Below are 21,142 nucleotides of genomic sequence, written 5' to 3'. Positions count from 1 at the left end.
ACAGGGTGACCCAGGCCCTCAAGGTATATCTGGAAAAGATGGACCAGCGGGTCTCCGTGGTTTCCCAGGAGAAAGAGGCCTTCCAGGAGCTCAGGTATAAACAGCAGCATTGATGACTGTGGATAGAGTGCTTATAGAGTATCCTGGGGAACAATGAGTTAAACCGTCTGTTACAGGAAGCACATCCCACTGTGCTCTGAAAATGAATGCAATAGGAAATGCACCATCTGTGAGGGTTAAATTCCAATGGTTATCCATTCACCGTTGGTAATTTATTCTAGAATATCTTCTTGCTTTTAAAATCCTTCATCTTAAATATGTTGCAAAATAAAATGGAACAACATGCTTCTCTCGTTTTTCAGGGTCCAGCTGGTCTGAAAGGAGGAGAAGGCCCTCAAGGCCCACCTGGCCCGGTTGTAAGTAACTATACTAGCATTACAGAAATACAAACAACCTCCTTTCTGAGTCTTCACATGCTGTTTTGTTTTCATCAACACAGATTGTAAAACAGTCAGGGAGCTCTGTCATTCACATCAATCAATAGTTATTTTCTACTAATTGCATGTACTAATGCGCCTATCTACATAAAGAATGTATAGGTATTGAAATATCTGGAACCTGCTGCTATCAGTAGATGCAAAATTGACTGGCTTCTGAGCATTTCCCAGCTAGACTAGTTATTAACAAGCATGAAATAATCCTTATCAAGGAAAAACCACAAACTGTGGATGTAATGGCCAATCAGGCTGATGTTACCTTTCCTTTCTATAACTTCTGTACACCACAGGTTTGACCCTTATAACTTGAGTGGATTTTGCTGTGCTATTCAGAATCTTAAATTTGCTGTTAAAAGATTTTAAGCCATTGGTATGAATCATATCCACTAATGTCTTGCTGATTTTTCAGTCTGACCACTTAAACAATAATACCAATATTGAGTAAACTTCCCTTCATGCTAACAAGTCAAGTAGATTATGTTTTTAGTTTTTAATAAGGCTGCAAGAAAATTGCGGTCAGCAAAGAGTAGTAAATAACTCCTCCTTTTACCCTTTGTTTTCTGACATTTCCACACTGTGGGGATATATCATATACTCTGTATACATTTCTCTAATTAACTATTGTACAAATTATGGTTGTTGTCAGAAATGAGCACCTGAAGACTATTTTGGAAGACTTAGTTGAGATTTTTTTACTAAGTCTGCAGAACTCAGCAGACAGTTAACTTTGTATCACAGGCTTTAAGGAACCAGTCACATTTTCAATTCTGTTGCAGAAACTATTAAAAATAAACACCATGGATGATACATTGCCAGAGATACTGAGGCATTAATAATGTTATATCTAAGAAACTGAGCTTTCATTGAAAAACCTTACTTTCATTCAGTAAAAGTTTACATTTGTTATTTTTCCATTAGACTATTACCAACCTTGGCATAAAGTAGATTTTCTTGTCTTTATTTATCACTGTAAAACTAACATTTTACATTTTACTCCTTCATCAAAAAGAGGGTTTTCTTCACTGTAAGTAAGTAGGCCTGTAGAATTTTACACAACCAGTTTAAGGTCAAGAGCTTTTTCTATCACCAGGTGTTTGTTTTTGTTTAGTCTTTACTTTCTACTAATGAGCTCTTCATTACATCTTGAACTGTAGTTCCTGGGAAATGTCAAATATAAGGTATTAAAAATAGAATACAGACTTTTTAATAACCTATTTTTGCTCTAATTTTAATGCAAGAGCACTCTATGAATGCTAAAGCTATTACATTTATGCTCAAATGCACACCATGCAGTTCTTGACAACCATCTGCTTAATGCACTTCTCTCTTTTGGTGAGCCCAGGTGGAAAAGTAAATTGACATAAAACATTTCTGCAAAGGAAGAAGTAGTGGAGGAAGTGAAAGTATATATGTTTGGATAATAAAGTTTGTGAATATTTCTACAATCTATATTTGCTTTAATGCTTATAAAGAGAGCATATAAAGAATTCTTATCTGAAAAACTCTTGATTTGGAGATATCCCTAAGTTTGGGAAAGAGCTGCAGTTTAACATTTTTGCATACTAATTCTTTCATCTAGAATGTCATCAAGAAGAAGAATGATAGCACTTTAATTTTCAACTTGCATTTGATATGTTCAGTTCCTTCCTTTCTTCCCACCATGCTATATATACATTTTTCCTAGGAACTGAAACAAAAAGGCCCCCAAAGTAGGAACCTTACTATTCACCTGGTACAAAAACAGCACTTTTTCACAATAAGTATTACTAAAATTTCTGGTTATATTCACATCATATAATTTCACTACAGATATTTCACCCTTTTGTAATATACACTCTGTCCTATTAGGTAGACTATTGTTTTGACTACCAATTTTTCAACCATACGCTAAGCAATTGGAAATGGATTCTAGATACTTTATGATGTAATGGATGTTCTAGGCTGATCATAGAAATGGTGAATATGGAAAAAGGGGGAAGCCTTTGCCAAAGTTTCATGAAGGCTATGTCTAAACTACATCCCTTTCTTGAAAAAGGGATGTAAATTAGACACTTCGAAATTGCAAATGAAGCCAGGATTTAAATTTCTCGTGCTTCATTTGCATAATGGAAAAACATCCATTTAGACAGGGATTGATCAAAAATAAAACCCTTTTTCAAAAGATCCTGCAATCCTCAAAAAATTAGGTTTACAGGATCTTTCGAAAAAACCTGCCGTTTTTGAAAGAACCATGTCTAGACTTTTCAAAATGGTTTTACTTTCAAAATGGTGCTTTTTTGAAAAAGTGCCATGAAGCAATTATGCAAATGAAACACTGGATATTTAAATCCCCGCTTCATTTGCACTTTTGAAGTGCCTCATTTATATCCCTCTGCTGACAGAGGAATGTAGTCTAGACATAGCGAGAGACTACTTGAAGCAGAAAGAAAATCAAACACACCCACAGATATTCCCAATCTCAGGAAAAAGTCCTAAATTTTATTAGATAGATTTTGTATCTCTGTAATTATGAACTTTGGAATTGCCTGATAGTTAGAAGATTAAAAGATACACCTGATACCATGGTGCCATGAGTATTTATCTTAGGGCCACAAGGAGACCTAGAGCTTTAACTCACTGCTGTCTGTGGGAGTTTCAGGGCAGATCATTGACATATGGCCCTAAAATAATTTCCTAACTTTTTTAGGGACTATGGGGTTAAATATACAGTCAGTCATTTTTGGGAGAGGTTTAGTAAAAACGGAATATTTGTTCATCATACAAAATAGGAAGAGTATTAATCCCTGCAGACGACTTTGCCATATAAGCCAGTACTGACTGCTCCTGAATAGATAGAAAATGCAAAACCATAAGCTGTTTGGCAGTATGTACAGCTGCAAGAACATGACAGAGAATGACCATTTCAGAACACATCACATGCTAATTGTAGTGCTGACAGTGAAATGGACAAAAGAGAGAGATTCATGAACACTATATAGCAAGATGTTTTCTTTTTTTTTCTTTCTCTCTTTTTTTCCCACTGTTCTATCTGCTGTCTATCTTCTAACCAGTGATGTTCCCCTGCCTCTTTCATGATGCTGAAAGGCAGCTGAACGCTAGTGAGAGAAAGCTCTCTGGAAACTCAGACAATCATTGCTCATTAGCTCATTTGGGTGTTGAATGTCAGGGTCATACACTGAGCCAGTCAGATATAGCCAGTTACCTAAGTTGCTAGAATCAGTGCTATATGCCTCTCTTTGATAGTAATTTCAGTCACAAGGTTGCTCATTCTAGAGAAATGTGCTAATTAGGAGAAATATTGTTACTATGACAAAATGTGTGTATATGCTTTATATTACCTGGCACTTCACAAAAAGAAACAGATAAAGACATACATTAATGAGCCTGCAATGTGTATGCTAAATATGAGACAAAACCTCAGACACCCATTCAGTTGAGGAAAAGAATGAATAACAAAAAAATGAAGGAGGGATGTCAAGGAGATGAATTTCAAAGGGGGTTAAGATGAAGAAAATTGTTCTTGGTCAGATAAGGAGACTATTTAATAAAAAAGCAGAATGAAAAAAAAGGAAGGAAGAGTGGGAAAGATGAAGTAGGAAGGGTTGAAGAAATCAGAGAGAAATGGAGTCGGAGAAGGTTGATTGACTTGATAAAGACCAGACGAGACTGTTACAATAATCCAAGATGATCTGCATAACATTTAACTTATACATTATGCAAAACCAAATTCAAACACAGGATCATGTTAATCACACCCATCTCATATTCTATGCAGAAATAATGTTAATATCATGGTCAAATGATCATGCAAGGGTCAAGAAATTCAGAGCTTATATTCTTACAACTATCCTTCAGCACCATTGTGTTCTTCCATTACACAGTCACACACATGCAATAATATTATATGCTCTGTGACCCTGATCCCACGCCTCCTTTTTAGTCGAATGCTTAAATCCCAATTGACTTAGGTAGGATTTGATTTAATCAGAATTTAAATGTTTCCTTGACATTATTCAAGAATTTGAGTTCTCTGGTGATTAGGAATAGACTTATGCACATGCCTAAATGCTTTTCTGAATTGGGGTTATATGTCTATCTATAAAATATCTGAGCTGAAGAAGCAGATTTTTACTTTAACTCTCAGGCATGTTTCTATCACCTATAGCTACAATGGAATAAACTCATCTCAGCTTCTTCCCCAAAAAGTGAGAGGAGGGCTATGTCTACACTGCAGGGAAAAGTCGGAAAAAGATATGCAAATTTCAAACTGCAATTTGCATATCTTTTTCCGCTTTTCTTCTGAAAGAGGCTTTTCTGACATTTGGCTCGTCTACAGGGGGCCAAATGTCAGAAAAAAACCCTCTTTTAAAACCTCCCTTCTTCCTTGGAGAACAAGGTTTACAGGCATGCTGAAAAAACATGTCTGCTTTTCTGAAAATTCTGCAGCATAGACATAGCCAAAGAAACAAAGTTGTTCTTTCTAGGGTACCTGCCTCTTCTTATGGGCAGAATCTATATACTGATATTCTTGACTTTTGTGAAATGAGAATTTAGTAATAGTTGTAAAGAAAATATATGCAAAATAACTGTAAAAGATAGTTGTGGGGTGGGCAAGGTAGAAGAGCTAACAGGAACAAGCAATCCCAATTTGCAGAAGGGATAGCAAATATGGCAGGTGATGTACGTGGCTTAACAGAGAAATTTTCAGTGAGCTGAAACTCAGAAATGAAGCTTACAAGAAGTGGAAACTTTGACAGATGGATAGGGAGGAATATAAAAAAATTGCTCAAGCATTTAGGTGTGTAAACAGGATGGCCAAAGCACAACTGGAGTTGCAGCTAGCAAGGAACATGAGAAGAATAAGGTTTCTATAGGTATGTTGGCAACAAGAAGGCCATGGAAAGTGCGGGACCCTTCCTGAATGGGGCAGTCACCTAAGGACAGATAATGTGGAAAAAGCTGAAGTATCCAATGCTTTTTTTGCCTCAGTCTTCAAATATAAGGTCAGCTGCATCAAGCAGCACAGTATAGGATGGTGCTGAGTAGCCTGCAGTAGTGAAAGAACAGGTTAAGAACTATTTAGAAAAGCTGGACATGCATAAATCCATGAGCTCAGATCTATTGCATCTGAGGGTATTGAGAGAGTTGGCTGATGTGATTACAGAGACACTAAAGGAAACTAAAGACCAATCAGCCTCATCTCAGCCCTTGGAAAAATCATGGATCAGGTCCTCAAGGAATCCATTTTGAAATACTTGTAGGGGAGGAAGGTGACCAGGAACAGTTAACATAACCAACTTAATTGCCCTCTGTTATGAGAACTGGTTCTGTGGATATTGGGAAAATGGTTGATATGATATACCTTGACTTTAGCAAAGCTTTTGATATGGTCTTCCATAGTATTCTTGCGAGTAAATTAAAGAATTATGGCTTGGACAAATGGACTATAACGTGGATAAACAGCTGGCTAGATTGTCCAACTCAACAGGTGGGATTGGTCCTGCTTTGGGCGGGGGGCTGGACTTGATGACCTCCTGAGGTCTCTTCCAGCCCTAAGATTCTCTGATTCTAACAGGTGGTGATCAATGGCTCAGTGTTTAATTGGCAGCCGCTTTCAAGTGAAGTGTCACAGGATTTGGCCCTGTGGTTAGTTTTTCTCAATATCTTTATTAATTATCTGGATGATGGTATGGATTGCACTCTCAACAAGCTTGCAGATGACAGCAAAACTGGGTGTAGAGATAGATCTGCTATAGGGTAGAGCATTGCTAGCTGATCAAGGGAAATGATTATTCACCTTGTTTCCACACTAGTGAGGCCACATCTAGAGTACTGCATCCAGTTTTGGGGTTTCCACTACAGAAAGAATGTGGACAAATTAGAGAGCATCCAGAGGAGAGCAACAAAAATGATTTATGGGGTTGGAGTTCATGATTTACGAGCAGAGGCTGGGGGAAATGGGCTTATTTTTCTTCAGAGGAGAAGAATGATGGGGGGACTTGATAGCAGCCCTACTAAAACTACATAAAGCATTTTTCCAAAGAGGATGGAGATGGGCTATTCTCAGTGGTGGCAGTTGACAGAACAAAAACACAAAAAACAATGTTCTCCAGTTTGCAGTGTGATAGATCTAGGTTGGATAATGGGCAGAACTTCTTCATTCGGAGGGTGGTGAAACACTGGAAAGGGTTGCCTAGGGAAGTGATGGAACCTCCATATTTAGAGGGTTTTAAAGTCAGGGCTGACAAAACCCTGACTGGAACGATTTAGATGGAGTTAGTCTTGCTTTGAGTAGGGGGTTGGCCTACATGACTTCCTGGGGTCTCTTCCATCCCTAATCCTCTATAATGGCATGATTCTATGGATTCTATTAATGGGTTCTATAGATACAGCACAGTGGATTCTATATGGTGTATATAAAAAATGAGTTTTTCAACCTTGTGGATTTCAGTCTAGAACTGAGCAGACCTAAATGTATTTAGATTATGATATCTGACAAGATCAGAGATCATAGTGGTATGCCTGCAGGCTAGCACATTTTTAAAAAAAAATGTATATTCATTAAAGTCTCAGGAATCAAAATGAAAGCAATATGAATCACATGCAGGTTTCTGGATAACCATACAAAGAACCATCCTTTGCTCTCTGGCAGAATGCACGTTTCTGATCCCTGTACAAATACTGTATGAACAGTCTTGCAAAATCAAATCTTACTAAAGATAATTTGTAATAAGATTTGGAGCAGGCACTGGCATCACAGAGTTCTGCTACTCTTTTCTATATGGCTGCTCTTGCGCAAAAACTTGCTGCCTGTCTACACTGGCTGCATGTTCTTGAGCAATTAAACTGACATTCTAATGTATAAAATCAGGGCTTCTTGCGCAAGAACTCTGATGCTCCAGCTCAGGAAGAAGCCTTCTTGCACAAGAGCTCTTCCAGAAGAGTCCAGTGTAGACAGGCAACATGAATTTCTTGTGCAAGAAAGCCCTATGGTTAAAATGGCCATCAGAGCTTTCTTGTGCAAGAGAGCATCTACACTGACATGGATGCTCTTGCACAAAAGCACATGCCAGTGCAGACGTGCTCTTTTGGAAGAGTTTTTGTAGAAGAACTCTTCCGCAAAAGAGTTTTTGTGTAAGAACGCACCAATGTAGACGTAGCCTAAAGACCTTATTGTGGGAGTAGTGCTAGACAGAGCAGTCAGTTCACTCCTGGAGTAGAATACCATTTACCATGGGTTCGAATAACAGAATTGGGCTGACAGAGAAGAGAACAATGTAGAATCCCAGGATACCAGTTCAAGAACTAGCAAAGCTCAGATGTGCTTACTAATTTGAATATTGAAAAGATGAGATATATTCACAGTATCCAGGAATCCTCCTACTGTATTTTCTATAACTTATTTATTCTTGGATGTACCATGCCACTTCCAGTCTCATTAGACCAAGGGAGAGGAATATAGCATTTGCTTTAAAGTGTTATAGACCACTGTACAAGTGCCAAGCTGAGAAGCCAAGGAAAGATGCTGTTGTAGCAAAAAGATCTTCAACAGTTTGCAACTCAAGTGAGAGATCTAAATTATTTAAAAGGTAAACTGTATAAAGATGCTGTAGAAATGTGCAGATATAACAATTTAGAAGCAGAGGAAAGCTCTAACTTTTCACATTCCCAATCAATATTTTTTTTCAATTTACAAACTTTAACATGCAGCTTACTTATCATCCCTTTATGTGTTTTTTAAGCAAGGCACAGACTTGCAATGCTGGGAGTTCTGCAATGACCTCATTTTAATATTTAAAATGAAAAAAAAATCACAGAGAAAGGTAACTGCTAGTCGCAAATGCTAGCTTCTATTATTCTATATCCAGTTGCTAGATACCACAAACCACCGATCAATGAGTTCCATTCAACTGCATTTCATAAGAACATAAGAACAGCCGTACCGGGTCAGTCCAAAGGTCCATCTAGCTCAGTAGCCTGTCTGATGACAGTGGCCAGCACCAGATGCCCCAGAGCGGGTGGACCAAAGACAATGATCAAGTGATTTGTCTCCTGCCATCCTTCTCCAGCCTCTGACAAAGAGAGCCAGGGACATCATTTCTATCCCCTGGCTAATAGCCTTTTATGGACCTAACCTCCATGAAATTATCTAGCTTCTCTTTAAACTCTGTTATAGTCAGTATATATTTCCAGGGCCTAGACTTGAGGAGAGAAGCCAACCTCTCATGCTATTCACAGGCACATCTCTGAGCAACTTCCTTTGAGGTCTCTTAGTCAAAACTTACTTTAGGATTTAAGCAAAGTGGAGGACCTTGCACTGAATGAATTTCACCCACGTTGATGCTCAGCCTTTAGACAATTACCTAAATTACATCTGGAATCTTCATGCCATATAAAGAGGTCTACATGTTATCTCGGAGGAGAATAGTACCAAAAAGTTTTGGCAACTGAGTTACATCCTTGAGTCGAGTCTCTTGACAGGGTGTTTCAGCAGTTAGCATGTTAGAACCAGCCACTTCTAATGCAGCCTACCAGGAACGTTCTGCACATGGAGATGCATACTGTGTCAAAACTGGCAGCTAAAGAAAAGAAGTAGAATCAGGTGTTTGTCCAGCAACAGCATTGACAATGTTTCATAGGGCTCTAGCGCAAGAGAGAGAGAGCAGTCCCTGACACTTGCAGATATTAGGTGAAAAAGTATCAGGATATCTCTGGGGGGAATGGACTGCTTTTCGGGAGGGTACTGAGATGCTCAGGAGCTGAAAGTTCAGGCATTTGGGGGACTGCAGAAGCAGAATACAAGATAGGATCTGATCAGAGCTTGCATGGGAGTCATTTTATAAATGCAGGACTATGTAGCACTTTAAAGACTAACAAGATGGTTTATTAGATGATGAGCTTTCGTGGGCCAGACCCACTTCCACTATTTGATCTGAGGAAGTGGGTCTGGCCCACGAAAGCTCATCATCTAATAAACCATCTTGTTAGTCTTTAAAGTGCTACATAGTCCTGTATTTTGTTTCAGCTACACCAGACTAACACGGCTACATTTCTATCACTATTTTATAAATGCATGTGCTTGACCCTGGTGTTCTAAGGGCTATAATATATTTTAAGCCTTGTTAGGAGCCACATGACTATTTAAAAACCTTATTCTACATATCATGATTATCTGTTTCTTTCTTTTAAATCTTCCTCTTATAAATGAAAAAAATGTCCTTATTTAATCTGATTAGGAGATGAAAAAAGGCTATAATCAAGGCATAGTAACCAAGCACTAAGCAACATGGTGAAGGTGTTGCTGAATATTGTAGATGTGTTCCTGAATGATTCATTAATGACACAAATAACATGTGATGAATAGGCATTTTGAAATTAAATTATTCAATTATTTTCCACAGAACTATTTATGCTTCAAATTACATTTTTTCCCCTTCAGATTTCTTATAGTAGTATCAGAAAAGATATATCGAGCAATTAACTCAGGCTACACTTTGTATTAATTATGCACATTTTAAAAATGTCCTGAACCTTACTCTTTTATCTATTCTTTTAATGAAAGAATAAATAACATCTTAACAACCTATAGACTAACTTTTTTAAATGATCACTGAAAAAAAATCACATCAAGAGCTACATAATTTGAGTTATTGTCCTTCAGTAGGACACCATAACATGTAATTTTAAACATCCCATAATTTAGTTTGGAAAATTATTTACTCTTTCAAAACAGAACCTACGCTTTAATAAAGAAAATCATTGTAATTAACTTTTGCAGCACAACAAATGTTCAGATGCTGTATTTGTCATAAAAAGACAAAGCTTTCCACTGAAAAAGGACCTTCACCAACACAATATAGTTACCATGGCTATTAGTCCATAGAAACACCTTTTCCTGTGCTTTGCCATTGTGGAACCTTATTGTGATTCTCTGGGGAAAATATTCCTTTGCCACTGGGCATATACTCTTTATTCCAAAGAAGGGTTTATAATTTCCTTCATTAATTTACCATTGGCTAGATTCAACACTGTGCAATGTTAACATTGAAAGGGATATAGAGGAAAAGCACAGCACCAGGAGCAAAGAGGAGGAATACAGGCTTGAGAAGCCAGAGTTCCTTCTTCCTCCTAGAATTTCTTAGCCACACATTCTTAAACCAGCCTTGAAAGAAGGGGCAGCTTAGCCTTTCTGCCCAGCTGTGCTGGCTGGGTATGGTGCCAGAGCCTGACTCCTTGCAAGCACAGAAAGAAGCAGGCCAGTCTCATGAGGATGAAAGCGATATGTGGCTGTGCCTTCTCAACTGTCCATCAGCCCATTGTGCACCATTGGAGGATCTGGCTGGAGTCTGGCCCTATTTTTTTAAAGTGCTCTTATTATTTTCATTCAGAGTGTCACAGATGTCTTAGTGATAAAGTGAGTTCTTTAGCTCACAGCCAGACAAGCTAAAATTTCAGAGAGGTTACAGCAGAAATGTGTTGCTGTGCTTTTCTTGGCTGTTCACATCAGAAATGTATAAATTGATGGGATGGTACAGTCCATTGGTTTGGTAATGGGATGTGCAGAATCTTACCAGTGGGTCATGATTTGAAACCAGCCCAGCTGGCAAAAAGAATTTTTAGTCATTACTGTTTGGTGATATGGGATGTTTCAACCTGGTTACTGAACAGTTTTCTACCAAGATCAAAATATGGGCTATATCTATACTTCTAAGTCCATTGATTTGGACGGGTTTGTGCTACTGGCTAATCCATATTACCCTGGCATTTGCTGAATGCTAGTCACCACTTCTTTTCCCTCCATCCTGGGACAAGACTAACTGGCATCTGTCCATCTAGAATAAACATGTTATAAGCCATTGTGGAGAGTTCTCTGAAAACATCCACTCAATATGCAGCGGTGGTCAAAAAAGCAAACAGAATGCCAGGAATCATTAAAAAAGGGATAGAGAATAAGGGAATATCTTATTGCCTCTATATGAAACCATAGTACACCCACATCTTGAATACTGCATACAGATGTGGACTCAAGATATATTGGCATTGGAAAAGGTTCAGAAAAGGGCAACAAAAATAATCAGGGGTTTGGAACAGGTCCAATATGAAGAGAGATTAAAAGATCTGGGACTTTTCAGTTTAGAAAAGAGGAAACTGGGAGGATGGAGGAGAAATATGGTAGATGACTCTAAAATCATGACAGGTATGGAGAAAGCGAATAAGGAAAAGTTATTTACTTGTTCCTATAACATAAGAACTAGGGGTCCCAAAATGAAAGGTTTAAAACAAAAAGAAGTTTTTCTTCACACAGTGAACAATCAACCTGTAGAATTCCTTGTCAGAGGATGTTGTGAAGACCAGGAATTTAACCAGGTTCAAAAAAGAACTAGATAAATGCATGGAGGCTAGGTCCGTCAATAGCGATTAGCCAGGATGGGTTGGAATTGTGCCCCTAGCTTCTGTTTGTTAGAGGCTGGAAATGGATGACAGGAGAGGGATCACGTGATGATTAACTGGTTTGTTCACTCTCTCTGGGGCATCAGGTATTGGTTACTGTTGAAAGACAGGATACTGGGCTAGATGGACATTTGTCTGACCCAGTATGACTGTTCTTATGTTCTTATAGTCTTACAAACAGGACAGAAAAATCTGAATTGTCTCAGTTCATCTGGGCAGGCTCTGTTTGTGAACTAGTGAGGGTTTTTATGTATGCATTTTGTCTAGCCAGCTTGATCCAGCAGAAAAGATCCAAGCCCTCCTCAGGTTCTGAAAGGTTATGGATCTTGGCTCTGAGGCTGGCTTACATATTTAAAGGAAAGGTCAACTTGTTGTTGAAAGGCCATAAACACTAGAGAACACCTGTGCTGCTGCAATGTGCATAGTCAACTGGGACATTAAGAACAGTATTTTAACTAATGGATGCTACAGTAGCCTCAGAATGGCTGGACTTAAAAAGATGTTAGAGTAGACCTTAGAGGTTAGTCATGCTTTTCTGCACATTGGGCTACACAGATTTTCCATGCTTGCTTGCTTAGATGCCATGTGACCTCAGTCCTCACAGTTCAAATTATTTTTTTTACTATTTCATTGATAATCTTACATTTCTAAGTCATCCTAGATCTACCCTTCTTTCTTATTGGATTCTCTGGCTTCCAACTGAGATCCACGATCAGTGGTCGGTTATAATCCATTTGTAACACATGCCCTAGCATTGATGTCTTCTCTTACAAATTATTTGTGGTAGAGACCTCACGTTAGCCATTTTTCTGACCTCATAATTCCTTTTTCTTTCTTCATAGCTAACTCCTAATATTCTCTGCAAGTACTTAGAATCATAGAACACTAGAACTGGAAGGGACCTTGAGAGGTCATCGAGTCCAGTCCCCTACCCTCTTGGAAGGACCAAGTACTGTCTAGACCATCCCTAATAGATGTCTATCTAACCTGCTTTGAAATATCTCCAGAGATGGAGATTCCACAACCTGCCTAGGCAACTTATTCCAGTGTTTAAACACCCTGGCAGTTAGGAACTTTTTCCTAATGTCCAACCTAAACCTTCCTTGCTGCATTTAAGCTCATTGCTTCTTGTCCTACTTGCCCCACTTATGATGAAATACATCTAACTTCTGAGCATTTGTTCTTAAGTTGCCAGGTTTCACAATGACAACTGAATAGATGCTTGGTTTTGTATGTAAGGATACATATTAAGTTTCCACATTTTTACCAAACGCTGCATTTGCTTTGCTGATCCTTATTCTGATTTCCTAAAAGCACATACCATTTTGGCTTATTGTGCTTCCAAGCTATTAGAATTGATCTACCTTCTCTAGTTCCTCATTGTCGATTTTGATGTTTAAATCCATATCTCCAGTTACCATGGTTTTATGTTTCTTTACATTGAGTCTCAGTCCAACCCTCTACATCGTTTCATTTGTGCATGCTTGAAGTCCTTTAGTATTTTCATGTAGAATAGTGATATCATCAACAAAATCTAGATTGAATAATCTCAAATGATTCCACCTTAAGCCATATTGATTATTCTTACATCACTTGAGACCGTAGTCAATGATGAGGAAGCACAAGAATAGAAAAAGCATGCATTATCCCTTGCATTATACCTGTCTTAATTTCAAAGGATATATTTAATCCTTTATCCATTTTAACACAACATTCGGAGTTAGTATAAAATATTTTCCTTACACTAATAATTGTCATTTGAATTCCATAGTCTAATAATTTTCCAGATTACATACCTTTTACAAGCGGCGAGGAGTACTGTGGCACCTTATAGACTAACTGCAGTGTAGGAGCATAAGCTTTCGTGGGCAAAGACCCATTTTGTCAGATGCATAGACTTTAATCCATTTTTGTATTTTTACAGATTCAGACTAACACGGCTACCCCTCTGATACCTTTTACACTATCAAATGCTTTTTGAAAGTCTATGAAATTAATACAGAGGGTTCCTTGAAATTAACTTGTGTTTTCAATAACCCTTCTGAAGGTGAAAATTGTCTCTGTGCATGAATTACCTAGACTAAAACCAGATTGTTCCTCACTGAGAAGTATACTTAAAGACAGTAATATGATGTAGATGTTTTTACACCTTTAGAAGTAAGGTATTTCAGCACAGAGCAAACCAAATCTGCTATAATTATTTTCTGTATAAAATTAATATATATTTCTAACATGCCTACTTGTGCATTATTAAAATTTCTGGTCATAGACTTTAATCCATTTTTGTATTTTTGTAAAATAATGGAGTCCTGCATTTTGTAGTGTTTTGAAGTCAATAAGACCAATAATACTTTGAGGTGTTTGTGTTCCTCAGAGGCAGATTTCTGCCCCATGTGGAGCTCTTTATCTTCAATGCACAGCATAATGTATTACCTAGGCATTAGTTCATAGTAAGCTAATTCCTGAAATATTTAGACTTCATGGTTCTGTCCTATGTCACTATCCAGTATGTATTTATTTATTTGGGTAATATATTTCTTTAGGTATGCAACACCAGGGTCTGTTACAAAATGCTACTGTCTCAAGCAGAGCTAAGAGCTCCTTGTGAAAGGAACTTTATACCAAAATGAGTTGGCCTGAGTAAGAACTGAGTATAGACTTCAAAATTAAACCTTTTAAAAGCTGCATTTAATACTTCGGCTTTCACTGAATGGTAGCACATGTCCTTTATGTTGTGCAAAAGATTTTAAAAATCCTATAACAAATCCTTCATTTAGAAAAGTTCTAAAGTGAAATCTGATTTTTGGAAAGAAAAAAATCTGCTGTGTTTAAACGAGTCCACAATTCCCAGCAATGACTATTTCAAATACTTTTGGACATTTGCTTTTCAATATTTAAATTTTATTTCAATACAATTTGAAAGCCAACTAGTAAGGCTAACCCACATTTTCCAGTTGGCAGAAGGGCTATGAGACAGGGTTAATAAGTGCTGCTGCTCTTCTAGATATTATTAGAATTATATTTATTTAAAAAGCAGTGTCATGGTGGAAGGGCACAATGTCCATTTTGAACATTTTTGGCCATGAAAACAACCATTAGTCAGACTGGGAAAATGATGATGGAAAGTCATGTTGATATCTACCCACCTATGCATATGTGATCAACAACTGAAGTCAAACTGTTTGAACCAGTATCCTCCAGGAGATCATGTCTGGGGGGAAATGTCAGGTGTGGGAAGAAGTCTTTATTCTCTACAGTTACAATTGCTGTTGCTATTACCAGTGCTATCGTTACCAGCATGGACACCATCATTGCTTGCACCTTTGTCCCAGTTGCCACTAATCTTGGTGCTCTCATCAGCATGACACAATCTGTCACCACATTCTTTTCCTAGAATGCTAGCCTGATGCGAACCTCTGCTATGTTATGTCTATACTTTATTCCTGAAAATATCAATGCTAAGATATTTTCTTCCCTCATTTCTCCTTGGATCTTAAGGTTATTACAAATGTTATTGCAAATCTTATATTAGCCAGAATACAATCAAGTCCTCTCAAATCAATGTTAGGGTTCTTACACTATATTACAGATTGGAACTCCCTGACCAGTCCCAAATGAGGGAATATGACAGATCGGGGAGGTCCCCTGCTACTGGCCTCCCAGGATACTGCCCCTCCCTCTGGCTGGCTCTGCTCCAGTCCCACTGCCACTGGGCTCCAGCCCCGCTGCTACAGGGATTGGGTTTAGCACACTGCTGCCAGCCCGCTTCTGCCCCACCCCACTGAGGCTTCTCGGGGACAGGGCTTCGTGGATTCTCTGCTTCTGTCCCTCCCAGGGCTTCCTAGGGACTAGGCTTCAGGGCTGCCCTGCTGCTGCCTCGCCCAGCCAGGGCTTCCTGATGATGGGGCTCTCTGGCTGCTGGTGGCCCCACTGCTGCCATTTCCCACCATGGCTTTCCTGGAATGGGACTCTGCATCTGCCCTGCTGCTGCCACGATGGGAGGGGGCTTAACAGAGATGCGGCTCATCAGTCCCACTCCAGTCTTCTTTACCAGGGCTTTCTGGGGATGGGAGTCACAGATCTGATGGTGTGGCTCCCCTTGGCTGTACTCCCTGAGTGTCTCACATTCCCGGTTGCTGGGGCTCTTTGGTCCAGCAACATTCATGATCCTGCCAGGCCACGGATGTTGCCGGACCAGAGAGTCGCAGATTTAAGATTCAACCTGTAGAAGCATCTTACAAAGGCATTTGTATTGATGAAGTCTAAGTGACCAGGACCAGGCAATCTTCCACTATTTCTAACTCAGATGATACTCCACATACTTCAGAATGCTTGTTGCCACTTCTCATCGATTACAGTCAAATGTCTGAGACCAGATGGGCACCGCTGGGCACTAGTGTACAGACAGCAAAAGCTTATCTAAATATTCTTTAGAATATAAATCCATGACCCAAATCCATGAAATCTCCTTAGTAGTGCATAATAGGCTTTGAGAATACCCATCTGTATCAAGACTAATTGAAGGATACTGAAGGAGCTTTGAAGCTGAAGAACAGTGAGAAACTTAAATTGACTATATTAGAATTCTTTTCATACTTAGTATTTTTTTTCTTTCAGGGGTCTCCAGGTGAACGTGGATCAGCAGGTACTGCTGGCCCTATTGGTCTACCAGGCCGTCCAGGTCCGCAAGGTCCCCCAGGCCCAGCGGGAGAGAAGGGTGCTCCTGTAAGTGATTCGAAGGAGATGGCACATAAGACTGTTACAGTACAAAAGTTATTACTTTTCATTCAAGAACTTCATCTGTTCATACTCCAGGTCTTCCCCATTGTGTATGTGCCCAGCTCACCTACCCTATTCCCTTTATATTTACAATACAAAAAACTGCAAATTAAATTAAACTGGATGATAACATATTTTTGCACATCCCTAGGAGGGAGAGTTAAACAAGGCTAAATCATTATTGGTACAAAGGAGGCAGAATCCATTCATAAAATATTTTGTCAGATTGTAGTTTTGATTCAGATTTTTTACCCTGCTTCCATGTAGTAGAGTGCAAATTTATTTCTCACTTCATTATCAAATTTTATTACCATTCATTGCTATTTTCCATTATATTCTCTCTCAGTAATTGGTGCTTTACTGGCACATTTTAGTCTTTGATGTGATCATTGATGAATACCTAACTAATCATTTTTTCAGACTCTCACCCTGCTTTTATTTTAGGAACAGAAAGCACACTGTTGTTTCAGGAACAGAAAGCACACCAGAATTGTTTTTATTCATTGTTTTTGTTGTGCCTTTTATATTATTTCCATTCTTATTTGCTGTCTCCTCCCCAATTTTTTTCACCTGAACATTTCAAGAGACATTTTGAAAATGTGAAATAGCTGGTGACAGACAGGCACACAACTACATATTAATTCCCATGTGATATAAAATGATAAGCTCTATTGTTGCACCTATATGAGTCCCTATTATAGTTTACTAACCTTATGGAGAAAAATTCTAGAGGATTTGAACATCGTGGGTTTGAATATCAAACTGAAACATACAATGTAAGGATGAGCTTAGAAGCCAGTGGGTTGTACATGCCACACAGCACCCTGGGGTTCAATTCTGGAGCCTGGAAAGGAACTGTCTTGTAAGTTATTCCAAAAGTTTCATGGTCTGGACTCTGTGCCCTGTGGAACAGGCTGAAGGAGAAAGCTAGCCTGCTCAGCAGAGCCTATTTGCCAACAGCTTGGTGTGATGTATGGACTTTTCTGAGTTTGTTACAACAATGACACCATACTGAATTCAAGCTTCACAGAACTGTGTGTTTGTATCTTAATATTTAAACCTGAAAATTTCTAGATTTGCCATGTCCTATTCCTGATTTAGCACAAAATATCTCCCATTTCAACTCAAAGTGGAATTTAGCATTTGACATTACATGCATACATAGTCAGCCTTCATAGTCTTATTGCAAGCTAACAGTGTGAAGCTGGTTGAGATTTCGGCTGATTTGCACTATTAATAACTGAGGGTATATCTACACTAGCCACCTAGTTCGAACTAGGGAGGCTAATGTAGGCATTCAAAGTTGCAAATGAAGCCTGGGATTTAAATATCCTGGGCTTTATTTGCATGTTACCATCCGATCGCCATTTTGAAATTCCACTAGCACGAAGTAACTGATCGTGGCTACACGGGGCAGTGAAACGGCAATTCGAACTAAGTCCTCAGTTCAAATTAACTGTTACACCTCATTCCAAGAGAAGTAACAGTTATTTCTAACTGAGGACTTAGTTCGAATTGCCGTTTCACTGCTGCGTGTAGCTGCAGGCAGTTACTTAGGGCTAGTGGAATTTCAAAATGGCAATCGGACAGGAACATGCAAATAAAGCCCGGGCTATTTAAATCCCGGGCTTCATTTGCAACTTCGAATGCCTACATTAGCCTCCCTAGTTCGAACTAGGGAACTAGTGTAGACATACCCTTAGGGTGTAGCTTAAGTCGAAATAACTTATTTTGACTTTTGGCACTGTCCACACAGCAGTTATTTCGAGATAGAGCACTCTTCCCCTGACTTCCCTAAGGGTATGTCTACACTTCATTCCTCTCTCTCAAGAGGAATGCAAATGCAGACACTCAAAACTGCAAATGAAGCAGGGATTTAAATATCCCGCATTTCATTTACATAATTGCATTATGGCACTATTTTGAAATAGTGCTATTTCAAGAGAAAAAAGGGGTTATTTCAAGATAAAATCCTTCCCTCAAAAAAAACCCTTACAACTCAAGTAAGGGTTATTTTGAGAGAAGGGTTTTATCTCGAAATAACCCCTTTTTTCTCTCGAAATAACGCTATTTTGAAATAGCACCATAATGCGATTATGCAAATGAAGTGTGGGATATTTAAATCCCCTTTTCATTTGTAATTTCGGGAGTCTGCATTTTCATTCCTCTCAAGAGAGAGGAATGAAGTGTAGACATACCTTTACTCTTCAAACAATGAGGGTTACAGGATTCAGAGAGGGAAGCCTGTTATTTTGAATTACTTCGATATAACAGGCGTGGTGAATAGACATGCATTACATTATTTTGGAATAACTGACGTTATTCTGAAATAACACTCCTGTGTAGACATAGCCTTAATTATTTACAAGTTCTGTTGGACAGTGGTGCACTGAGGAATTTAGGGTCCAGATTCTCTACTGCATTGAGCTTCCAGTTGGCACAGATATAGTCAGGTTGTCAGGGAACCAATTGCACATCCCTGATTTTTGGCCAAGTTCCACGTGCAGGTTAGAACTGCTTGAAAACTGTTCTAACGTGTCAGGGAACAGTGACTGCCAACAAACTATCCGTCAGCAACGGGTAACTGCAGTTCATTGTACATATCCATCCTCACCTGCAGAATATCCTTCCTTGTGCCCAATTTATCCTTTGTGCTAGAAATTGGAGGCAAAGTGGTTTGGAAACTTTCTCAGCCAGGTACACACCAATTGGGATTCCTTCATGTCAGGAAAATACCGAGCATGGTTATGACCATTCTGATGTAGTAGTACTGGGAATCTCTTTAAATGTGAATAATTATTTTAGGGAAGCTTTTAAACTTGTTAAATTGTTCTAGCACAAAATGCAAAGATGATTAATTATTGTTAATTAAAATGGGTTGTGTGGAAAAGAAATGTTTGGACACAAGTGCTAAATTGGCCTCGAGTATTACTCTTTTATAGTCACTGAAGGGATGGAGTTGATACATGGTATCACTAAATATGTCAGTATTTGTGAGATGCAGCATTGTTGTAACAGCATTGGGCCCAGGGTTTTAGAGACAAGGTAGGTGAAGTAAAATATTTTGTGGGGTCAACTTGAGATACAGAGGACCTTTTCTATAATGCCATGAAGAAGAGATCTGTGAAAACTTGTCTCTTTTGCCAAGAGAAGTTGTCCCAATAACAGATATTAGCTCACCCACCTTGTATTTCTAATGTTTGTGAGAGATTTTCGTTTGATCTTTTTGAGCATGATTATCTGAAATCAATTTTTTGTTATATGGTGGCCTCTATCACAAACACAAACACATTTACGTGTTGCTGTAAAACAATTTGCATATTGGTTGATGAAGTATGAATTCATTATACTAAAGCCTTAATTACTCTGTTGTGATAATAAAGATGATTTTTCTTCCTTCAGGGTGAAAAAGGTCCTCAGGGTCCTGCAGGACGTGATGGAGTACAAGGTCCTGTGGGTCTTCCAGGTCCTGCTGGTCCTGGTGGCTCTCCTGGAGAAGATGGTGACAAGGTAAGCCTTATTGTTTGCAATTTGTCTGCTGGTGAGATGATTAATGCACCAAGGGGACTTGCAGTAGCTGTCATCACATTAGACACAGTGGCTAAACAACCCCTTTCATGAAAAGGAAGTCAGACATGTAAGCAGCAGAAGTCATAGGGGATCAGGATCCATGTCCAAGCAATTGTAGAACACTTTAAGATTCCTAACAGTAAAGAATTGAGATGGACACTGTAGCAAAACAAAGCAGGAATATGACATTAAAATTAATTTTTGCCTATATAAAAATCTTTTCCGGAGGATCGCGTCCAGACTGGTGCTTTTCTCCGGCTTATCTACAAGCCGGAAAAAAGCGGCAGCCATGTTAATGCAAATGCCGCGGGGGATATTTAAATCCCCAGTGGATTTGCCTATTCCAAAGTGCTACATTTGCATCCCTATTACGGAATAGGGGCCAATGAAGACACAGCCTAAGTGTTGGGAGCATAAAAACAAAGGGATTAATTCTTCCTGAGCCCACTAACTCCAAGAAGAGTTGAGGTACTCATCACCTTTCAGAATTCAGTTTAGATTTGGTCTATTATTATTCTTTGAAACCCAGCATAGTTTTAACTAACTTCAATAACACAAATATACGTACTTTGGGGTTTACATTTTAGTGCCTGGCTGTGTTATTTGTGTTATTACATAATTAGGAATTAGTATGCTCTAGGAACTATTTGGGGGATTTTCTATGGCTTGTGCTATATAGATGGTCATAATGGTCCCTTCTGATCTAGGAATCTATGAATATATGAACCCACAGAGGGTCCTTGTGTTAAATCACATGAGCTGTCTTTTATTATTATGCTAAACCAAATAAAACTTTCTGAGATAGTTACTGGGTAATTTGAGTAATGCTGAGGTTTTGAAATACC

At 38.7% G+C, this 21,142-nt stretch overlaps 1 protein-coding gene across 7 annotated transcripts in view; it reads left to right on the top strand.

Moving 5' to 3' along the window:
• Nucleotides 1-21,142, top strand: part of COL11A1 (collagen type XI alpha 1 chain) — a 255,966-nt gene that overhangs the window by 158,941 nt on the left and 75,883 nt on the right. For all 7 annotated transcript variants that reach the window (XM_075936624.1, XM_014571895.3, XM_075936623.1 and 4 more), the window contains 4 exons: nt 5-94; nt 363-416; nt 16,566-16,673; nt 20,130-20,237. In XM_075936624.1, coding sequence (XP_075792739.1) covers nt 5-94; nt 363-416; nt 16,566-16,673; nt 20,130-20,237 — 360 coding nt within the window. The remainder of the gene's footprint in view (nt 1-4; nt 95-362; nt 417-16,565; nt 16,674-20,129; nt 20,238-21,142) is intronic.

This window comes from Pelodiscus sinensis, chromosome 9 (genome assembly GCF_049634645.1).
Source record: "Pelodiscus sinensis isolate JC-2024 chromosome 9, ASM4963464v1, whole genome shotgun sequence".
Classification (NCBI taxonomy): domain Eukaryota; kingdom Metazoa; phylum Chordata; order Testudines; family Trionychidae; genus Pelodiscus; species Pelodiscus sinensis.
This window is presented reverse-complemented; position numbering and strand designations above follow the sequence as displayed.